A 26,352-nucleotide genomic window follows, 5' to 3' on the forward strand; every position below is an offset into this window, starting at 1 on the left:
CGTCACTGTTATCAAAAGCAGTTAGGGTTTTAAACTCATCGTTGTTGTTAGTTTGGACGAAAACTGTTTGACGCAATCTATATTGGTCATTTTATGTGAGACAAAAATCGAAATCTATTAAATCCACTCACACATTACATGAAATAGTCATTTCTCACAATGTTTTGTCGGCAATCGTTATGACAAACAAACAAAGAACATAAATCGAAATGACGAAACCTCGACACAATAATAATAATAATAATAATAATAAAAAATAAATAAGGTTTTTTTCTCAACTAAAAGAGAGACAGTGAGCAGTGTTGGAGAGTGTGTAAAAGAGAGAATGTAGGCAGTGAGAAAGAGAAAAATACAAAAACTGTACGTCCATAAAGAAAACCTCTTTTGCCGGAAAAAACACTACTGAGGGGTAAAAAAAAATAAATGGAAGTCCATCCCCAAGCACAAAACGACCGTATGGTTTCTTTTTTCTTTTATATATTTTTTTCTTTTTTTTTGTTCACATACATGACAGAATAAATAATGAAATCCATCCGTCCCGCTGTGTTATCAAACCATCATTTCTCACACAAGTCTGGAACGAAAAAAAAAACAAGAAACACAGTTCTGGAGGAATGCAGCCTGCGGAGTACGAGACACGAGTGATCATTGTGGATGGGAATGAGTATTTGGGTGAAAGACAAATGGCATCGTGAACAATTTCGCACGGGCCAACGACACAGAAACGGTGTGCCCTGTATGTAGTGCGATCAACTTCTCTCCCCTCTCCTAAGTATTTATAAATAATATGTTGCGAAAAATACACAGACGAGCTGTCAACAGTTAGGTATATTGTACATATTATATAGCATTTTTGAGATAAAAATTATAAACTTCAAGTTTTATTTATTTATCATTTTTGCTATGTATAATAATTAATAAGTACTAATAAGTAGAGGTTATACTATTACAGCTAATGGCGAGATGTATGTGATATTAAAGCTTTTGAATTGGTTTTGATTTTTTGAATATATAAATGTTATAAATCAGTCCTATCTAGGTATATCGAATTTCTAATAAATATGCGTATCCGACTATCGATGCTATTGTTTAATCAATTCAATTTTGAGAGTTACACACAACTTTATAAGCAACATCATAATATTAGACCGGGCATCTAAAAAGTTTGGAAACAAGATAACGGTATTACATGTATTATCAATATTGAATAATTTAATAAGTACTACATATGAATATATAAACATGTGTACAACAAACATTTACAGTAAATACTAAACATAGATAATATTGCTTTTGAACTACAACTGTTGTTTAAAATTTGTCCATGTTATAGGTACCTACCTAAATTAGGTAATAATATCTATAATAATATACACGAAGAGCGAACTGCAACAATTTATTTTGAAAAACATTCCTGATTTTGATAATTTTCAAATTATTTTCTTTCAAAAATTAAATAACAACTTAAAATACATTTTTAATAAAGTGGACCAAATTTAAAATAAAACTAGATAGATGTAGTTATCTCTCAATAAATATTATTGTCCCCAGGAACTGACTGAATTACAATACTCGTTTATTAAAGATTTCTTTTATTATAATAATAATATTATAAATTTTATATGGTATTATAAGAAAATGCGAGCAAAATTTTTTTCTGTGTATATAAATAATAATAAAAAAAACTAGATCATTTTAGAAATATTATAAATAAAAAAAAATATTTTAATTAAAATTTTTTTTTTATACCTATACACTATATGATGTGGCGGTATGAAATTATCGCTATACCCTACAACTGGTGGCAATAACCCGTCAAAACTAAAATGATAATTGAAATCAACAATACATATAAATATATACTGGCTAAGTAGACTATTGGCCAATGTAAACCTTGCCTAGTTTTTTGGGACAATACATTAAAAATACTATTATGGGCGGGAAGGGTTATACTTTGATTGATCCAAGCTGCATACCCCGGGCATTGTAACTTAGGCTATAATTTAAGCTTATCATTTGAGTAAATATTTTTAAAAATATGTTATACAATTAAGAAAAAGTAGGTATAGTACGAAGGATAGGTAGATACAATGTTACAATCAATACATATTTAAATTTAATACATATTATAATTTTTGGCATTATTTACGCTGTTTTATATTTATAAAGTAATAGGTATGAGAGTATAGAATTAATATAGTATAATATTATTATTATAAAATCAATTTTTCGGTACTTCAAATACTAGTATGAACCACAAGGTACTAATATATAAAACTATCAATATTATCTCGTCAATTATCGTCGTTTCAAAATTATATTTTTAGTTCATGATGATAATTATAAGATAGGAACCATCGAAGGAAAGTTGGAAACATATTAGTCAGTTTACTACGTGCAAAGAAAAAATTTTAACTGAAAAGGATGTGTTTGATTTAACAATTACATTAAGAGAAGCAGCGAGGAAATATTCAAATTTAAGAGGACAGGGTTATGATAGATGTATGTAAATTTACTCGAAAATATTTAAATAAAAAATGTAAATGTAAGGCAGCAGGGAAAAAATGCAACTCAAAATCTCATTCCAATACTAATTGTAAAAATATATAGTAAGTTTAGGTAATCATATTCAACTAATAAATTAATTAATACGATTAGTAAGGTTTATAATTATATAAAAAAAACTTTTGGTTTAAATTGCTCCACCTAGATTGGGAAATTTAATAATTCTATATAGCCCGGGCAATGTGTAGTTTTACCTACATTGCACATTATAATTTACAGTACCATAATAACCGGTAATGTTAGCATTACCCGAAAGTTCTCTTTGCCCGTAACATATACATTTGTATATTTGTGAATGTGTGTATGTATAATTAATTATACTTGATAAGATTGCTAACCTAGTGGCAAATAATTCAAAGGTTTTAAAACACGTTAAGATAAAAAAAAAAATGTTGCTGTTTATTTTTAATACATGTGAAATATTATTATATACCAAAAATATTACCAGTCATATCGTCCATCTACTTTGAATGGTGCAGTCATACGCCTACACTATACTTTATCAGTTAAGATAACCATATGAGTTGATAAGAAAATAATCGATATTTATGCATTCGTTGTTATAGAAATGTAAGTTTTAGCCGTGACCTTTTATCAAAATATACACGTGTAAAGTATATACGATATAGAATTCTATCTAAATGTATACTTTCAAAAAATATGAAATTCGATACATAATAGATATAGAATAAATAAATAAACAGATAATAATGATTTATTGAATGTGTGTACAGCTATTATATATTTGAATTATTATTATTATTATTGTTTGTTAACGTATTCGTTTCAATTTATTTGGTATAAGACTTATTGCGACTGACTACATAATCAAAGAAACTGAAAAAAAAAATACGAGTGAAGGACATTTCTATCGGCCGTATTTTGATTGGCATTTTCGCGGCAAAGACGGTCGTTTCGGCCATATATATATATATATACGGTTCTCTACGCAAGAGATAAAAAACAACGGGCAATTCGGTCTCGCGGGATGACTCGGGACAAAATTAGGTTACAAAAGTCATCTTGCTGGGGACAATAATGTACATAACAGCAGCTTCACAATAACACTTTTCCGGCGGTGCTGGTTATCTCTAAGATGATACCTACGTACGTCCGTATTCTAATGGAGAATAATACTTCTGTATCGCGATCGCGGGAGATTTTATGGAGACGTGTACTCTAAGTAATAATGTTCATTATTTAAATCTAACATGTCTGTACCATACTGCAGGTAATAAGGTTTTTGTGTCAGTAATGTGCTAGGATAGGTAATGTGCTAGGATAGGTATTGTGCAATTTGATGTGAAAAAATAAAGATAAAAACATAGTTTCGACCGAAATTATTAAAAATGAAGTTAACATTTTTTTAATTGACTTTGTTTACTTTTCTTGGCTCGTTAATGATTTTTAATTTAACTTTTTTTTTATAATCCTACTACACATATTCAACACTATTGTTTAAAAACATTATCTTCGAAAACTCCGTGAAATCCTCGTTATTAACACAATGTTAGAATTTAAAAGACAAAAATTAAAATATAAAATTCTTACAAGATATAAAATATTATATTCGGTAAAATTATTTAGCTTTTGTCCACGTTACTCATAAGATAAGTTACAAATATAAAAGACCTAGAAATACATTCTTAGAATTCGTAGCCTAGAGCAAATTTTCTCCAAATGATCTGTATAAATAAAGGATTAGTTTTTAATGCATTTTCAACAACATACAACATAATTAATAATTATTGAATGTCATTAAAAAAAAATTATTAGTTGTTCAACTTCAATCATTACACTCGATAAAATAACTTCATGTATTATTATTTGAGTTTAAGTTATGAACTTTTTAGTAAAATTTAATCATTGGATAAAAAATCTAATAATTATGCGTATACCTATACAATATTCCATACTTTTACTTTTTCATTACTCCTTCCAACCACATCACCGATACAACCACCAACACGATATACAACAAACTCGATGAAAGATCTATAAATCATAGAAATTTAATTATACGTATAAGCGTGTGATTTGTGGATATCTTCTCTATAATATAAATTAAATACACACATATAAATATATATATAGCTGTTGATAAGAGTACTATCAAAATATTAAGGTTAAACTCACAAACACTATATAAAGTATATCATATAATGTTGTATGTCATAGAATGGGCTTAACGAGAGATAAATAGAAGAGAAGGGTAATATTATATATATATATAAATTATGATCCGATAGGAAAATTATTAATTGGCCAACGTGGTACGAACAATAATGAAGATTGATGTGGGAGTGACGTAACACGATGAAACAATAATATAACTGGTCTAGTCGACCGGAGATTTTTAAGGTGGTAACTGATGGACGCGCGTTGTATAGTGAAACGTGTGCAGGAGGGCGAGGACGCGGCAATGCGCGGGAAATAGGTTTAATGAATTACGACTTTAATTACACAAACAATAATGCCCAAACTATACTGCTACCACCCTCAGAGTCAGAGACTTGAATAGTTTTGAAATAACTCGATTTCACGTAATATATATATTACAATACGATGATGAATAACCCAGATAGCAGATTTTCTTGATAAGCCTCTTAATGTTTATGACTTGACTATGGGATGATAATAATAATAGTACATAAGAAGCAAAATTAATATAAAAGGGTTAATATTCTTATATACTTCGTCCACAAACACAATAAACCATAAAAAAAATAACCATTTATATTTTGTTAGTTATACCATAAACATAATAACTATATATAAGGAAATATATTTGTAAAAGCTTTGTTAAAACAATTTAAATACCAATTTTGATTTTATTTTATTTTTTTTTTTTTTAGTAGGGTGGATTGAGTAATACTGAAATCAGTTCAATAATAATACGTAAATTAGTGATTTAAATTAAATTTTAAAATGTTCAAAATTATATTTTACCACCGTGTAAACCCTATGACAAAAACCATATTAATAGTAAATCAGATTACATTTCAAGTCCTAAGTTATGAAATGTATTTTCTTACATATTTAGATTAACTTTTATTATAATATTATATTTAATACATATTATATTATGAATACTAAAAATTATAGAAAATGTTTTGTTTTTCATCGTAAAACATTTATTTTAAAATTTCAACATTTACACACCTTTCTAAACCCTAAGAAATTCAATTTCCGCATAGTGGTACTAATATAACTAAAAGTATTTAGCAGCAAGGTATACAAATATTGAAATTAGGATAAAAAATCATTAAAAATAAAATTACAATTGATATGATATTGTTTGACTTATATATTTACTAAGGAATAACGTATCTTAAATAATATGTCCGAGCAGTATACGAAAAGCATTTAACAATCCTATGGTGAAAAAAAGTAGTTTCTATAATTTTTACTTCATTGATTAATGAGTACCAATTTCAATACACAATTATCAAAGTAGTTTTGCGAATATGGCTCCGTGTCTCACTGGTCGTATTTATTATTTTGTACTCATAATTTATTTATAAATTCAACAATAAAAACGGCTCAAGTCACAGTATTATTGTTATATTATGTCGTATGTAACATAAACTGTCGAATATTTCACTGGGGAATGAGAATGAAGTATTAACTTTAAGATCAGGCTGTACAAAAAAAACTCCCCTAAACGGGTTTACGACTCAATAGTGAAATTATAAAGAAACCTATTTTAAAAAAAATAACTTACCATTCAGAAAAATGGCTATTATGACGTGTATTTTTCTAGTCAATAACTCGGCTGTCTTTATTTTTAGTCACGTCAAATACCACTGGGCTCGTTAAATCTTCTAAACTGTGGTATATGTGTTGAAAAATGTATAGTCAATGCGTATTAAATTTTACATTTTTTGTTATTGTAACCATCGCTGTCGATATTACTTTGATATAATATATTTTATCATATGTACAAATATACATAGACACGCTATACACACAGACACTCACACACACACACACACACATGGAATATATAGCAACTATTGTACATTCCGCGGTACATTGAATAGGTTGTGTACTTAAGGTATGCGTTATGACAATATATTTCATAAGTCGTCAACATTTTATAGTGTTAACCAAAAAAATAAAAATAGAGAAAAAACAACTACACTATTATCTTTGCTATAAAATTGTTATTAACCCTTAAACACATACCTATACTACGTAATGTTAAAAAAAAAAAAAATGAAATACGCGTTCTCCTCGTTGACATACAACTTTAAAGTTGATCTTGCTCCGCACAAAATATGCGAACAAAGGGGGAAATTCTTGAATAACCGTTCGTCAAAATATACTTATTACGGTTCACTAGAGCGCTAACTAGAAACAACTGCCAATTCCGTACATACCAAAGGTAACTTGCTATACGTGCATCATTTAAATAAACCTAACCTAACGTTATCCTTGTAAGAAGAACATAACAAACTTTATTATCCAGATGCACCTTCACATTTATATATAAATTATTCGTGTGTATGTAAACAAAGTTTGAGCTTATACCGTATACAATAATACGTCCTTTGCGAGTCTACATGACACGTCTTAGACAAGTAAATGCATATTCTCTTAACTAGCGTGTCGTGTATATAGCAGTACCAGTAACAGAAGAAAAGCTCTAATGGACATTTAAGTGTTGTACAGAAATGCAGTGCTAAGCACAATTTATTGTATCACTGGTTTATTTCGAGGGTATTTATTAAAAGTAGTAGTAGTAGAACATAATATACGTATATATTTCACAGACGATATTTTTATTATTATTTATGATTATTTACCGAGTGATATAGTAATGGATTGTAGTAATGGAACCACCGCCACTAGGTATCCAGCAGCGATCAGGGCGCCGTTATAAATAAAAATGTACGTACCGCCAACAAGGTTTGAGGCTAACTACGGCAATGGTATTTTGGAATAATTTTTCATATAAATATTGTTATACTTACACTTCAATGGCTTTATTCCAATTTATTATGTAGCCAGAAAGGGTAAACGTCTCAACGTTGACGAAATGTACATTTCCCCTTTCCGAGCCCACGTACAGCCACTTGCTACGGAGTGGAAGGTGTATAACTGTAATTCTAAAAAAAAAAAAAAAAAATAAGATCTTACACTATGTACATAGTATTTACATAAAATAATACAATAGGAATCGATTTTGACTGTAAGTAAATAAAATCACAATTCTGTATACAATATAGTATTGTATCCTTTATATATGTGGATATAGTATAACTTCTTGGAGCGAATTTAGTTTATGATTTGATATATTGCAGTAATTGGTACTTTGACCTACTTAGAAATGGAAATAGTAAATAATAAGAACGATATACTTTATTAATATTTACATAATAAAGTTTAGTTTCATACATTAAAACATAGTATTTAGATTTCTAAAAATAGATCTTAATAAATTCAATTTATATATTATAATGACTTTTTATCAAATTATTTTTTAAAAATAAACAATATCATTTAATTTAAACATAGACTCAATAATGTAATTAATTTCAATATTTCTATAGTTGACGATTAGTTGGAAAAATGTAAGTAGTATAATAGGTATCTTAAACTAAATAAACATTATGTACTGTGATGATTGATTCATAGACAAACAAATAGTGTACTAAAATTATTTTTTAAGATCTTGCAGTATTCCTTACCTTTCTCGTTGAAATTTTAAACTGTGAACAACGTCAGCTCTTTTTTGTCTGAAATTCCATAGGTGTAAACTATCGTCAGCGGTTACCGTGATCAACGCTCCTTCGTTCATCAGAAACTCCACCTGAACAACGGCCGCCTCTAATTCGTGTCTAACCTGTGCATCTACTCCAGGTCTTCCAATTCTGTATTATATTCTCATTAAGGAAAGTCGTAGGTGAATTTAATAAGAACAATAACAGTATAACAAAAACATGATGATAGCAATTATATATTTAAATGAATCAACGCAACATAATTTACGATGAATTTCCAGAAAATATGCTGAAAATTAATTTTAAACACCGAACACAACATAATATTATATTAATTAAATGTTTTACAAATGAATTGTTCAGTCTTCGTGAATCCCATTACATTATTAAATGTTATGAAAGAATCAAATCGACACAATTTTATAATACTGCAACGAACATATATTTTGAATATTAAACTTAGGATGTCGAACAACTGAGGACGGAACATCTACCTGATTAATTCATACACATCACCACGGTATTTTATAAATTCCCCGTTAGACGCATACAATAGTTGGTTAGAGTAGAATATTACAATGATCATGTCAAGTACATTGATTGTTGTACAAACATTTTAAATCAATTTGTATCGTACGACAATTGTCATAAATATTTCTCACAAATAATATAACACAAAAATTCCTACGACTATCACTGAAAATAAATCACTATTATTATATATATATTAAACACAGCGAGTGTTGAATAGGTATATAATGAATTCACGCACTCAAAATATACATTACGAGTATAACATTATCGGTTTACGCAATTATTCAAAATATACGTATAAACGTATATTTTTGTTTTGTTCTAGCACTACAATAAAAGAACTAAATGAACTAAATGGGCATTGTGCATGTAGCCCATATAGTATTGTAAATTCTTCCGGTATTTTTCCACTAAAATAGTGAGCATCTAGTGTCGGAAACGTTTAAATTCAAAACGCTCGTTTTTTTCGTTTGAACGCCACACACACTATATAACATGTATATATATATAAGTATACGGTTGAATATAATATATGGACCACATGAGAGTGGTGTTCGAGGGAGAAAAAAGTATCGGCGATAAGTGTGTGTCTGCGTGTGGGGGTGGTGAGGGCGAGGCTGAGTATAATATTATATAAAAACTTCTCAGCGAGCGTCTCCTCTAATGGATTCGGTTCGAAACGAGATCGCCTCTCATCCCGCGGGCTGTATATTATAGTAGCCAAAGCGCAGGTCATTACACCGACGATGATATTATTGTACATAATAATGTATAATACAAAACGTATCACAATATCGTATACGCGGTCAAAGGATCATCCAGCAGCTGAACTAATATAATAATATAAATATTCTTATTATATATAAATATATATAGTGGCGTATATACACTATATAAATATATATATATATATATATATATATATATATATATATATAATGTACCAGTCATGTGTTATATTGTCGCCACACGTTTTCTTTGAACTAGACATATCATGTGCAATTGTATCCATGTCGGATTTTCTCATGAATTTTTCATATTTATTATGACATAGGTGTCCGAACCACACCTATAAATAACTAATTCTATCACAAATCGTTGCGCAGTCGACGGCGTACCGGCTGCGGTGACAAGTGAAACATAACCACCCCAAACACGTTTTTTAATCACGAAATCCGATGGCACCTGGGCACGTTTAAAATTAAACCAGCAAAGTAAAAAATTTATTATCGACGTGGTTGTTATACTGGATGACCAGCTAACCACGGTTGAGTGATATTAATTTTTTAACCACGTGTAAATAATAAATAATATATTTTGTGACTATTCTAGGATTTGAACTGTATTTTAAGATGAAAACTTCGTTTTGAATTCTATAATTACAGCGCTTAATATAATACATGATTTGATTCGCGTGCGCGGTGGACTTTCAGATTCAAACAGAAATTAACCCCCAGGTCATTGCGAGCGTAAACGAATCGATATTGCGTGTGGTATGGTATGATATAATATAATATAATGAGAAATGTGCGCAGAGCAACAAAACAATTGAACGATATCAGATACAGATGTGTTTTTTATAATGTTCAGTACCTACTAGGCTATATATTTTATACACACACACATCAGTTTCATTTCACTGTTTCTTTTTACACCGACTGCCTACAACACTACAACGGTTAATACAACACTGTAATAACGCCGTTAGAACAAATTATATGTGTAGAGTACATAATATGTAAACTGAACTACGCTACTGCTGCACACAGCCAATGAATTTACATGGGCTTATAGTACCATCGTGACGATGTGTATTTTTATTTTTATTTTGGATTATAGTCGATTGTTTATTTAACGTACAGTAAATATTAGCGAGCTACTCGCCGCCTGACACCGATCCGGCGCGATCCACTGTACATCATCTACACCATCGGTTCAGTAATAGTCAAGTTCAGATGTTTTTCCATCGCCATCGACCCTGCCTAGTCTCTCCTATATAAGTGCAATCGATTGGCGAATTATTCGCGACCGATAATAGTACATATAGTTATCACCATACATAATACAAAGTTATAATAATATCATAATATTTTATACCATGGTACCGTGATAATATATGTCGCATCTTCGGAGAATCATGGTTGAATATTAAATTACATACAAGCATCGATCCATTCACCGTACTTGACGTTTTGTTATTTAACATATATAGGCAATATGTTACGTGTCTACATTAGAATTTGGTTTACTTGATCGCGTCTAGCTGTTATTTAGAGATGATTTGGAAATACGAGTTCAATAGATCTGTACATACCAAACCAACAATTTCATATTTTTAATATTATGCATATTATTATTATGGAATACTCTACTGTTGACCAATATAGTTGCCGAAGTGTAGGGTTCATGTCTAATGAAATAACATCATAAATTTATACTAATGGTGTTATCATTATAATAGCTTTCGCAATTATAAATATAAAAAACAATCGGTTTATTAAGTGCAATGCTGTTATATTTTACTGCTAGGTATAATATATAACATACATATAGAAACACTCCACGAATTACGATATTATATTAAAACTATAGCTAATCTGTAACAACATAGCCTATACAAGATGAAAATGGTCAATTTATTTTTCATGTTAATTATGAATTTAAAACTTAGAACCACTGATAACCGTAAAATAATGTATATATAGGTAATATTTACAAATCGAACAATATAATAAATTAATAACAATAATAGTATTGTTACAAATATTATCACTGAAACAGTTATTATTATAATGTTTTTATTTTATTAATTTATATTAATCAATTATAATTTAATACTTTAACAGACATAAAAACAACGTCGAAGCGTAAAATCAAGAAGAATAATAAAATAAAAAACTTTTACATGATTTTTACCTACAAACAACAATTTTATTTTTGACAATCAGTAATTTAAAATTATTACAAAGATAATAAAACGTTTTTTTTTAAAACTGATGATACTGAGTATTTGCTTCATACGTATATGAAGCAAATTTAATTTACTTATATTCTGCTTATAGTAGACGTAAGAACTACATTATAGAATACACATTTAAAAGGCATATTTTTAATTTATATTAAATTATTAATATACTCAAATAAGCAACAATTACTAAAAACTTGAATAATGATACTTAATTATAAATTTATAAATTAAAAAAAAAAGTTATATATATTATTTTATTTTTAATAAACTTTTTGGATAAATAATATTAAAGATTCCATTAAAACTTAAATTCATGTAAAAGTTTTGTGAATATTTGATAATAATAAAGGTTTCAACTATAAAAAATAAATTTGCATATTTTGTATTATTCCAAAATTATAAATAAATAAATAAGTCTATAATAATAATAATAATAACAATAATATGCAATTAAATACATTTGAAAATGTGCTAATATGAAGTTCTGAAATGTTGACACAAGCCTTTTAATATTTACCGATATACAAAAATTGCGTAAGGCAATATTAATAACTAGGGTATAACAAAAAGAAATGGGTCAATGTCAAAATCATATCGTTATTATATCTAAAAAAAAACTATTTATTTTTATTTATATTTGCTTTGGTTGCTGTACTAATAGCTAGTAATAAATTAATACTGTATAGTAAATAAAAACAAAGAAGAAATATTTTATTTTTGATTAACCACTTCAAAATTACTATCATATCAGATTGTTTACCCTATAATTGTAGTATCGATAATAATATTAACGATAGAAACGTGTTAGTAAGCATTATAAATATTATAGGGTTATATGTCTGGTGATGGTCAAATTATTATTAAAATAAATTTAAAAATTTGAAATAATATTACAAATAAAATTTTAAATATGAACACAATGAAAAAATATTCTAAAGTAATTATTAATTTCTAATCAATTAATGCTATAGGGTGTTCCAAAATAATTAATCTTACTTAAAAAAAAATATATTTATTGTAAGATTGGAGTAATTACAAGTTATGATAAATTTAGAAGTCACATTATGTTTTTATTACAATGTTAACAAATGTTTAATGTGACCTTCATTACACGGGAAATATCTAAGTGATATAAATTCTAATATTTATACATATATATATATATATATTTATCTAAGAATTCTGTCTTATGCCAGTGGCCACCCTGTTCTCATAACTTTAGTCCCGGATTTTTTTTTGGGGGGTACCTATATAAAAGACTTTGCACAGTCAGACATGTCTGTAGTACAGACCTTCCCCCCTCCCTCTGTGAGATATCGATAAACTGAAAATTCACTTTACAAAATTCATCAACTTGATAATGGCCGACAAGCCTTAATAGTTGTATATGAAATTTTATTATTGATTAGATGTGTGACGTGCAATAATGGGGGTTACATTAAATATTTTTAGAAATTGTAATAACTTAATGCTACTAATAACCCTATAAAACTCTTCCAAACTTTTGTTTATTCAAATTGTTTAATAACTATGATAATTTAAATAGGATGAATCATTTTGGAACATTTATTTAGGTACGCATTTTCCCATTTTTATACTTTCGAAAGAACATTTTTTAATTAAATTGTAATAGGTAGTTATCAGAAAGTAATAAAAATAAAGCCACATAATATAAATAATTTGTCACTTTTTGAATAACTATGCAATAAACCATTTAAGTTTATCTATTAATTATAATTATTATACGCTAAAAAAATGAAAACTCGTGTTTTGATTATTATTAATTAGTTTAAAATACTGTTGAATGTATACGTATTTCAACAGTATTTTAATAACCAAATTATTCTAAAATTTAAAACTGTTTTTAAAAAGTATAGTCATAATTGTAATAATGAAGAAATATAAGAGGAAAAAGATAAGTACTGTTCGAGCGAGGTATATATACATCGATTAGATAATTAAAGCCAATTAAAAAAAAAAAAAAAAAAAAAACAGAATAGATAAAACAATAATATTAAGAACATGGACAGTGGATAATTTTACTTTCAACACCAAAATAAAGTGTTTTAAATGTTCTTCTTTTACTTTGAGCAATAATTAATTACAAATAATCAAATTATCAATATATTTTCAAGGAATGAAAATAAAACGATTCAAATATCAACTTATCAAGTAACAAATAATAATAATTTCAGTATCATTGATTATACATTTAAATTCCTAGAAATAAATAAGATATAATATAGATTTTCTTTATCATTAAAAAAAAATGAAATACGAGAAATATACGAACCACACAAGCCTAACAACTTATTGGTCTTTATTTTATAGTTCCTGGATATTATTTATGAAAATACATGAAGTGTAACCAATAATTATTATCTTGTAGCATATTATTTACATTCAATATGTTAAAAATAGCAATTTATTAAAATGGACTACGTACATCAATATAAAACGTGATAATATCATGCGACGATAAACATATATACAAATAAATATAATAACATAATATTAGGTAGATAGTAGCAGTATACGATAGTACTTATAGGCGATTTATTTAATTTATGTCAATAGCAAATAAAACGACGTATTGTTCAAAGACAACGATACCACCAGTAGTACGATATTGTTAAATAATACGTTTCATAAAACCAACAATGGTATTAATAACCATGGCCAACGAAATCCTGGACAGCAGAACGGGCTTACATTGTAGGTTTTATGCATGCATGGCGAATAGAAATCTAAAACAAATGTATGATTTATTGAAAAAAGGAACCGTTGAATACATATTTTTATATACATGTACATTGTAAATAACCAAAGTAAAATAAAAAAACAAATATCTGTAAAATATTAGCATCATATGTGGTTGGGTATAAAAATAAGAATTGATCAATTTATTTAGTGAATACTAATTTATTTTTCTCTTAACAAAGTCAATACAAATTACAAATCGAAATGTTCTGAAATAGTATTACAAATAGTAAATTAACTGTGCTAAGTTCAACCACATACTTTTATTTTAGAATAAAATACATCCGAACTAATTCTAAAATGTCTAAAATAATTAATACTACACAAATGTACCAAAAATAAAAAACCTTCATAAAATAAATTAACTTTTTGTTCGATATTAACCAAAGCTTAGGAAATAGGAATATACAAATTTTCACATTTCAACACTTTTTTTGGGACATATAACTTTTAAAACTATTTTAGCATGCTTTATGTGTATATAAACTGATTAAAATATATTACATTTATAATAATATTTAAAATACGTATAAAATAGTTTTATATCTCTAAATATATGAGGATATTTTGAAAGAAAAAGCAATTTTTTATCACAAAAAAAGAAAAGTTATAAATATATCATTTAAATTGTTGTAATATTTAAATTGTAGCTTACTATTTTTGTTTTTAGAACATATACTTTTAACACTCATTTTATGACTTATGCAAAAACTCGGAAATAGCTCATCTTTTTTCTTTATTATTATTATTATTATTTTTTTTTTTTTTTTTGGTAAAAGCACGGAAAAAATAAACTTGAAAACATGAATAGTCTGAATGCTTTGAAATAAAACTTTAGTACTGAAATAAATAGAAGTGTTGTAGTCTATAAAAGGAATGTTCCAAAATAAATGAGAAAAAAAATATTTTTTTAAAAAATGACTAAATTTTTGTACTTGACTACTGTTTTGAGGAAATTAACTCTACAGGTTATATAAACACATTGCCCACAAGAATTATTTATTTTCATAAATAGTTTGACCTCAAAAATATTACAAGAGTATTGGAATTTTAAAATAAAACTTTAATATATTAGTATCATGAATAATAAAATATGTTAAATTTTAATTGTATTAATAGGTACCTACTATGTAAGGATTTCATAAAATATGTATCCGAAAAAATAACATTCAGACCAGTAGTTTATTGTTATGCAAAATTGATTTGTATAATCATCTTACATACATTTTAAATACATAAATCAATTTTGCGATGGATATAATATTATTATACTTGAAAATAGGATACAATGCGTAGTATAACTCATATAACACTTACATTACTTTAATAAAAACACACTATAAAATTCTTTCGAAAAAAATTAAATATCCATAGATTTCAATATATGAGATGTACCCACGCAAACACTCAATAATATTTGATATAAATGATATGATAGAATAAAATTATTACAGATATATTATATTCCAAGTAAGAAATAACATGCTATAATGAATGCAATAGCTTTGCTTAAAATCTAAAATGTAATATTTTAAATTCAATTCGTTTGGTTTTCATTTAAAGATTTCCATAAAGATAGATATTACATTTAAATATATAATACTTGAATTTTTATCATTCAAATTTAGTTTTACAACTCGCTCTTTTTAAATACATAATTATATTATCGGTTTATTCAAAATTGTACAGTCACAATAATTTAAACATTAACTTATAAAATATAAACTATATTCAATTAGACAAAAATTAAATTTAAATAATAATCGTCTACCTAACAGCTTAATCATATTAGCACCACTAACTCAGTGGATCAAAACATAAAATTATATTGTATTTGTATATTAATTAAAAATATTCAAATAAATAGTTGTTATATGTAGGTACCGCATAAAATATTTTTAACGCCAACGCTATGATTACTATCTGAACTCATTTTAAAGCAACGACATTTGACTAGTGTATTACATCTTTGAAACTAAACCAAAGGTAAACCAAGTTTTGGTACTTTGGTCTAATTATAGAGAATGAAACTTGAATCCCTTTGACTAAATATCCTTTTGATAACGTAAAAGAAAATACTTTTCATAATGATGATGACGACGCATGTAGGTTGTTTCTGGCCATCACAACATTCGTTAAATATATATAAATATATATTTATTATAGAATTGTGGTTGTCTATATAAAAAAAGATATAATAAAACTTTCTTAGAATCTTTAATAAACATTTACTAAAAAAATACAAAACACAAGATCTATTAAAAAATAATTCAATATTAAATTATAAATGATGTATACAATCTTTATGTTAACTTCCACAATCTAAAAAAATATTACTAAACTACATTTCTGAGATACCACTAAAAATCCAAATGGAATTTAGTTAATAACTAAATTATCTACTAAACGTAAATCAATAGTTTACGAGAATAAAATATACTTGTTTAAAAGTAAAATAACGTTACGATATACGGAAATAAAAATAACTTAATAACTTAATCTATACATTTATTTTATACGTTTTAATTACTTAATGGTTTGTCAAACTTATAATCATACTTAAAATATAATTTATTGAATATAGTATCATTAAAATATCAAATTATATTTCAATATTATTTTTATAGTTATATCATCAATAAATATTTAAATTAATATAAATGAATTATAATTAATTAAATTGAAGACTATAACGATGAACTTTAACATTTCTAAATATGATTTTGCTATACAGAAAAAAAATATACTTTAAATGTTATCAGCGAATCACTTTGCATAAAAATTATTTAAATGATATATATTAATACAAATAAAAGGTTATATATACAACTACATTTTGGTAATTGTTTATTGACATATCAAAAGAAACACAAATAAATGAATCATCATCATAGCTATGTATATTAATTTATCATTATAAAATAAAATATATCACAAAATATTTATTTTTAAGAGAAAATTTAAAATTAATACAAAATGGTACAATAAGCATCGATGAAGATAGTAGGAAAATAAATAACCTGAGATTACTTGTTTAAAATTCACTCAGTAATAAAACTTAGCTTAAAGGTAAAAATTACAAAATCTAAATCAGATATTATATGTATTACAATAGTTAAAAATAAAAATAAATAGATTTGTATAAGACTGCTTTAAAAAACTTATAATTCTTTCTAAAATTATTATTACTTAAAATACCCTGACGTAATATATAATTTACCAAAAATAGTAATATCAATATTACACATAACTTTACTACTTATATAATCCATTACAGTTTATTAGAAGGAGATAAAATAAATATGAAATCAACAAAGTTGTAATATTTAAAGATTTATTAAATACCTAGGTATAAGCTACACAATATCATAAGTTTTGAAAATTATTGCTAATATTCAAATTCTTAAGAATAACTATAAACGTAATGTATTGTTTTTGAAAAATTATAATATATTATTACCTTTATGATACTTTATATTTTAATGAAAACTTTAATTTTTATAATATTTTTATGAAAGGCTATAAAAACACGTTTAAATGATGTCAATAAGAATTAAGTACTTTTTAAAAAAAAATTAAAAATAATTTTCGAATACCTCTATATAAAATCAAAAAAACATTTATGAAGTCTATAATATTTATTATGCAAGGCGAACTTTACAGTTATTAAAATTAAAAATACATGTTTGTAACTATTCCAATGTAATATACTATATTTAATACAATTTATAAAACGTATATTATTTTTATTAATATGTACTAAGTTTAGTAGTATTTTACTATTTATATCTACTTGATTAAGTTTATTATAAATTAAATTATATTCAATAAAAAATCAAACAATCATTATTAATTTATACAGTTTTTAAATATATTTTATCGTTAATATAACTAAAAAAAAATTTTAAATAGTCATAAATCCAACATAAAATTATTTAAATTTTCATTATCAATCAGTTTGACCCAAATTCGTCTATAGTGTATTATATACATATATGTTAAATACGAATGTACATGGGAATAAAATAAAATGTGACTGATAACAATAAATTATAAATACTTTATTAAGTTATAACATTATATTATAAATGCATTTCAATATTTTAAATATTGGCTCATAGAAAAAAAATAATAATTAAAGATTTCTTTGATAATAAACAAAAATGTAGACCTACAAACTCCAAATTAGTGATGTAGTATGTACCAATACATACGAACACCGAGATTGCCTATTCTATGCGCCGTCTAATACCAAAAATCATTTAATATTTGGTAAATCATGTCATGTCAATTTATTTTCTCAAATTACGAGACTTTATAATATTTTAATCATAAAAAAAGAAATTTTAAATCTATAAAACATTTTTTAAACACTTATAGACTACAATATAATATTTTATACATGGGTCGAAAATTATAATTTACTTTTTTTTATAATACACTAAGTGCAGTGTTGTGATACCAGCACAAATCAATTTAATTTTTAAAAATAATACATACATACTTTTAACTTTATTTTGTATTTAGATAATTATAAATAATATTAGGATACGAGGATTAAAACAATAAAACAAACATGAATATGCATGTATTATACATTTTAATGCAAACCTTATATTTTGAGATAAAATCTACAAAATAAAGATATCTTCTAAAATATAATTTACTATCTACTTCACCAATAAAACCATTCTTGACGCCCAATTTATTATGCACTGACTATAAATACTCGTATTAATATTGTGTTATATATATCCGAAAATATATTAAAACCAATAAAATTGAACCCAAACCAATTTTAATATTTTTCTCATATAAAATTAACTACAATATTTTAATTATAATAGGTTCATTTTTGAAAACGTGATTCAAATTTTCTATCTGAAATAAAAACATACAATAAACGTATACGTACAAAAAATAACACACATCCTAAAAAATACATATATAGGTACATCCTTATTTATGAATATATATATATCATTGTAAATTTGAGCCAATCATATATATTTGCACCATGACCATTATAATATGTACCTATAATATATTCGCCATATAACAGTATTATCATATATGATATATCTATTGAAATATTCGTACATTATCGGACAACTATATAGCGGGTACGCATACTGAGATAAGTTCATGTGTTGAATTAAGCTTAATTTAATGATGCCCAGCCGACAAGTTTGCAAAGGCTTACACGGTGTGGGCATATTCCTCTAAATGTTCAATCATTATTATTAGGTTTAACCTATGTTTGTATGTGATGGAAGAGTGGATATGTGTATAGTTTATCCCCCCTCCCCAATTAATAGGACTCAATTAACAGACAAATACACAATAAGGGGAGCTAAATATACGCAAATTCTGGCCATACATGATGGAAGTCTAAAACCCATATAATATCAAATGTGTCTACACACTATAATAATAAGCATTTATAAATATCCATGCTAACGCTTTATTCTGTATAATTCTGTTCTATACAATATATTATATTGTTCATAAACATATTAAAAAGTACTTATTGTATAATGTATATATATATATATATATATAACTTGAAGAACTATCAATGGTTTTTCGAAATAATCCTTTAAAGTGGAATCTTCAACGTCTAGTATTTACTATTAAAGCGTGAACATACGTATTATGTTTCTACTATAAATATATAATACGCTGCTGTTGCTCTTGCCAGAATACGAAAAACACCGTGGAATTCTAGGGGACCAAAGCTAGTCTATATAGAATGGAAACACGGTGGAATGTCGCCAAACTACGACTAATAACGACTTATTCAATTTATATGCACATGGTTGTGCTAAGTCGCAACTGAAATTGACGGACAGCAATATGGACTTAAAGCTATATATGAATATAATTGTTTTAAAATTCGTAAATATTAACGTCACCGTCGATAGAGGGGCTGTGATTTTTATCTTTATTCCGAATATAAATCATAATATGTAGTAATTATTTATTTAGAAGTTTGATATTTCATAGATTACTCGCAGAAAAAAATATTAACAAAATTCGAATAATATTTGAAGATTGCTGTCCGTTTTTTTTCTTAAAAATTATTTATAAATTTAAAAAACAATAAAAACCATAGTTCTGTTAATACTAAATAAAAACGATTTTTAAAAATGTAGAAATAATTTGAGTGTAGGGTCAGAAAATGACCCTATAAACGTGACACTAGGGACAATAATGACAATTACCTACAAGGCAATATCAGTAAAAAAAATCAAATTGGCCAAATAGTCTTCAAAACATTTTCTATACATTTTTAATGACTACATTTTGTTAAAATATATGGGCCTATATAAAACCCCAATACCGGTGTATACGAGCGAAGAAAAAACGCTGACTTAAACAGTCTGTTTAATACAGCCAATTTAAAAGATTTTCTAAGGTCGAAAAGGTTAGAGTGAGCTGGCCATGTTTGGCGTGCAGAGGGTAAATTGATAAAACAGGTACTCATCAACAAACCAAATAAAAAATGACCTGTAGGAAGGCCAAGACAACGGTGGTTGGACCGAGTAAAAGACGACCTGAAGAGATTAAGCAATGGAGCAAGTATTGTGGATGCAGAAGATCGAGAACTTTGGAGAACTTTGGTAGAAGCTGCGAAGCGCCTAAATGGCGCGTAAAGCAAAAAAAAAAAAAAATAAAACATTTTGTTAAAATTAAATTAGCATTTTCGAAAATTATCTCTACATAGTAGTGTTAATGGTTGTCATTCCCAATGAGGTGATAAATTATGAAACTTTGAAATAAATTGTACAGTCTAATAACTTATACGTGTACTTAACAATAAGCAAAAATATAATAAAAATTACATCGTTAAAAATATTATATCAAATTCGCAGAAACTAGTTAGATTTGTTCACTTTCAAAATGCAACATTAACTGTTATCCTTAAATTGGAAAAAAACAATACATGCTTCAAAAATAGACAATTATAGTCCATTTTAAATTTTCTCATGTATATTTTTTATCGTTAAATTATAATTAATAATATCAGTTATATTAAATATTTATTTTTTGTTATTTAATAATATACACGATATTTTACTTTCTTGATTTTTAATCAAGAATGTATGGTAATTGAAATGATAAAGTCTGAATTTTTAAAACTTCAAGAATTTTTGTTAAAAAGGAAAATTATAAAAATTTAACTCAGTTGTAATGAGTAGATGGATAATTAAGCTAGCTTTAAGATAAAATATTAATGAGAGAGATACGACATCACCCCCAAGCGGTATAACGATTTGAATCCACAAAAACATCGACGTGAACAGTCCCAAAATTTCTATTTTTTAACTTTTCTCCAAAACTATTATGGCTAAAAAGTTGGTTGATAGCTCATTAAAAAGTAATTATTAAGTAAATACAAAATGTGAGATTAAAAATTTTCAAAAAAAATATTTAATTCTTCACAGTTAAAAAAATAGTTATTTCTTGCTAAGTGTTTATTTAGCGTGGTAGATTAGCGAACCTGGAGAACGGATTTTGTTATTTGGGGTCTTGTTAGATTCACATTGGCTAGAAAAAGTGCTGTGAAGATTTTCAGAACTTTATCTTCAATCAGTAACTCACTACAAAGCTATAAAGCTGAAAAACATAAAAAAAACGCCCGATAAAATGTGTTTCAATTTTTTTTGAAGCTCTGTAAGTGAATTAACTATAAAATATAAAGTTCTGAAATTCTTCACTGCACTTCTCCTAGCCAATGTGAATTTTAAAAAAAACCCAAAACAACTAAATCCGCTCTCCGGTTTTGGAGGTTTATCTCACTAAATGAAAATGAAAATAAAATATCTACATAAATATTGCATACAATTAATAAATTTCAAAAAATAGAAAATCAGGAAAGTTTACATGCCAATCCCTGATTTGACGAACGTTTTTTTTATTATTATTATTTTCACGTTAATGAACCAAACTAATTTATTATGATATAATATACATTTATTTACCATGAAACGTAAACGACAAGTCCTATTTAATTAAAATTATACATTTGTCAGATGATATAACACATTAAAGTTGCTAGCTCATTTAATATAAGAACAAATTTTGTCTGAAAAAGTTTATAAAAGAAAAAATTACTTAAATCCCATTGCGAATACCAATATACCACCCACACACTATAATATAAGGAAACGCTGATGACAATCTCTTAGAATTTATCTTCATCACGTTCAACCAATTCAAGCTGTCAACGTGATCAACCCCTTCGCTACACCGTTCTCTCAACCGTATATGATAGGAATGTCCGAAAATACGTAGGAAATGCACAAATTTATTCAACTGACAGTTTTGGGGGACCACCAACACTATTCAGGGACTTACGACAGTATATAATAAATAATATGAAATAATGTTATCCATTAATGAGTGCGGGAAACTTCTGTCACGAGCAACACAATGAACTTCCAGAAACCGACGTTTTTGAGAAATGGTTTTCCACCGCGCTGGCGCAAAGAGGTGATAGTAATAACTCTGATACTGTTTAACTATTTACTGTTAATGCGGTTTAGTTGATTAATATAGTAGTCAAACTGAAAGAGTAATCTACAATTAATCATTTCAAGTTGAAGCGTGTAATGGGTTCTACTTTGAATGTCTATAGTTAAAATGTTTTATGAGACATTTTTTTTTAAATTTAATAAACGTTATAAATATTGTTTTTAAAAACTTATTAAATAGTCATAATATATGCGTTAATAAGTAAAAAAAAATATTTTAATTATTCAATTGATTTGAACAATTTTTGTATAGAGGTACTTTTAACTCGAATAGTAAATTAAAAAATTAAAATTAAAAATTATTTATAAAAAGCTTAGAAAAATTTAAAATTTATAAAACAACTGATAATATTTACGAATATATAAATTCTAGTTAAATGTAATACATCATGAAACACATTTGATTCTGAAAATATTATTAGGAAAGTAATACGTATTTCAACTTTCAAGACAAGTATTAAGAGTACTTGGTTGAGAAGTAAAGTGACAAGTGAAATGATTTTTTGATGCTATATGAGAAATGACAAAATTGTTGCTAAGACAAAAGCCAATTTCAAATAATTTTCTAGCGAAAGAAAAACTATAATAAAATCACAAATATCTACGAATGGTAATCAAACAGGAATCCTATCGAATACGATTGGAGTCCAGTTGTCTATTGATAATATCTATAGCTATTCACATAAACTAATGTTTAAACATATTACCAATGACATGATAATAACGATAGTAATCATAATAACGATTATAACCACATGGCACAGCTGTCTACCACATGTGTTATATCTGATGCATGGACTTACACTTCAACGAATTCGCCGCGAGCCGTTCATTTAGTAGAGGGACTACATTACACATTTTTCTGTTTTCCCCGCGAGTATTGATTTCTCTAGTTTCCATGTTTTAGGTCACAAGCCGGGCGGGGCGAGTAGATTTTTCGGCGGCCGAAGACAATGACGGAGAATCGCGAGTGTGTGGGTGTGGGTGTATGTGTCTATACGTGTAGCGTGCTTATATGATAATATAACTAAATACAATTTTTTTAAATTTATAAAAAAAAATATATTACGTTTTAACACGCATTTATTTTTATTACTGATTCGTATATCATACAGATGATTCAATAATATAGGCCAACAACCGATTCAATATCTACAGACCGCAATAATAGTAACATAAATCACCAACACACGTACAATATACAGTATAATATATTAGACGACAACAGGGGTATAGGAGATATACCTATTAGCTGGCAGTGGTTGAGTGACAGTCCAACCGACTATCAGCGCGCGCGCGTACACACACATACTGGTAGAGTGACAGGTGTCCCATGTGTCCCACCCTAAGCCTATTTCCTGAAATTGAATGCACTGAAATGTGCAGTCATAGGTATGTTTCGGAAACATTCCGACATGGCACCAACTTATTGTAGGTACAATAACTATATACATGCATGGTATTAATACTAGAAACATACGCTCAAAAACGGTAAATACAATAATGTTATCATTATTTCTGACATAATATTCGGCGAAGAGAGCGGTATATAACTTATATTGTGTTGAAAGAAAAACAGAGGTATAACAGATATATATATTAACATCATCGCGGCGAGAGACGATATATTGCGGCGCCGACACGTGATTGTCGGGTTTTCCGGATGCGCGTCAAAGAAAATAATATTTTCCCGGAAATGTTTAACATTATCTCTATCCCCGCTTGTGACACTTCTTTATATATTTGGAGTATCATTCCAGCGTGACGCTTGGTTTCCGGAAAAGCACGCGGGACAGCAGGATTTCTTGACTAAATCGAATTTTCTGAAGTTCTGTACAGAAACTCGGCTTTTATTATTATTCTCGTGAAACAATATATACTAATGACTTGGGTGTTTACGTTATCCGTGACTTATATGCATACAATATGGTCTCTCCCTAAGAAACTATCGGAACACGGTCAAGACTAATGCAATTTTATTTGGCTCAAATTAAAACAGTAAAGCCGTTTTAAAATGTCTAGTCCGTTTCCGACATTAAGATAAACATTTTGCGACCGCTTCAATTTCCTTTAGTATTTTTTATGTATGACGTAATTTATGTTAAAGCACATTATGACGTTACCAAACAATAATACGGATACAGTACATTCAAAAATGAAAAAATATACCCGAAATAATGAAAAAATTGTCACTGATAATAGTTTGAAGTGTAATATTATACATATGAAATACTATAAAGTTGTATTGAATGTTTTTGACTGTTAAAATGCTACCATTAACTAGATGAATAATAGTGCGTGATAAATCATCGTGAAAATATTGTCAGAATTTGTGTGTATATTGCGGCCTCTCCATGACAAATTATGAATGCTTTATTTATTTTTATTTTTTTAAAACTTTTTTCAATTTATTTAATTTTAAAATATTATTTTACTTGTACGTAAAATACAACATAAATATGTATTACTAACTTTACTGCGTTGTATATAATTTACGAATACAAAGAAACAGAAAATATACTAATGGATAAACAAAATAATTTAATACTATATATGTCGGCGGTTTTACGCTATTATAAAAGTTACCTTCTGTCTTTTATAGAACACGCAACATAGAAAAGGCATAGCGATCCATATTTCCTTCATAGGTAAAGCGGAAGGATTAGGTTTGAATGATCGTATTGAAATTTATATTTTAATAAAAAAATAGTCATCTTAATTTACGACGACTAAAATATCAATTATTTATATTATACACAATATAAGTAATTATTCTTCGAGAAAGCCAATTCGTGAAAACTTATTTAAGAACCTAAAATATAAATCTGAACATCAAAACCAAATTTTTAATAATGCAAATATTTAAAAAATTAATATAAATTATGTAGACACGAATTACCCAATAGTCAAGAAGAATTTCTTTTAATAATAATAATAAACAACATGTAATAAATATAAATATATAAATACTATAAATATATTAATTTCGATTTTTTTTTTTATCTAGTTAGTAGTGGCCATTAAATAATCTTTTGTTATTTTAACTCAAAAATAATGAATGTTTAAACTAAATGGAAAGTATTATGTATATTTTGTGTCAGATAAACGATGCTATTAACCACTAAGGACCTGGAAAGATGATTGGTTTTTCAAGAAAGGATAATTCAATAGATCCATTAAATTATCCGTTTTGTGCGTTTTCTCCGCGCCCACTATGAAAACGTACAATAATTATCTACCTAATGCAAATCCGTCGTCTGAC

The 26,352-nt window shown here is 26.9% G+C and overlaps 1 protein-coding gene across 4 annotated transcripts in view; it reads right to left on the reverse strand.

Annotated features, from left to right (window-relative positions):
• Positions 1–26,352, reverse strand: part of LOC132929325 (syntaxin-binding protein 5) — a 136,424-nt gene that overhangs the window by 64,578 nt on the left and 45,494 nt on the right. For all 4 annotated transcript variants that reach the window (XM_060994606.1, XM_060994605.1, XM_060994604.1 and 1 more), the window contains exons 3-4: positions 8,259–8,441; positions 7,542–7,676 (exon numbers count right to left, since the gene is read on the reverse strand). In XM_060994606.1, coding sequence (XP_060850589.1) covers positions 7,542–7,676; positions 8,259–8,441 — 318 coding nt within the window. The remainder of the gene's footprint in view (positions 1–7,541; positions 7,677–8,258; positions 8,442–26,352) is intronic.

Source organism: Rhopalosiphum padi, chromosome 4 (genome assembly GCF_020882245.1).
Source record: "Rhopalosiphum padi isolate XX-2018 chromosome 4, ASM2088224v1, whole genome shotgun sequence".
In the NCBI taxonomy this organism is placed as follows: domain Eukaryota; kingdom Metazoa; phylum Arthropoda; class Insecta; order Hemiptera; family Aphididae; genus Rhopalosiphum; species Rhopalosiphum padi.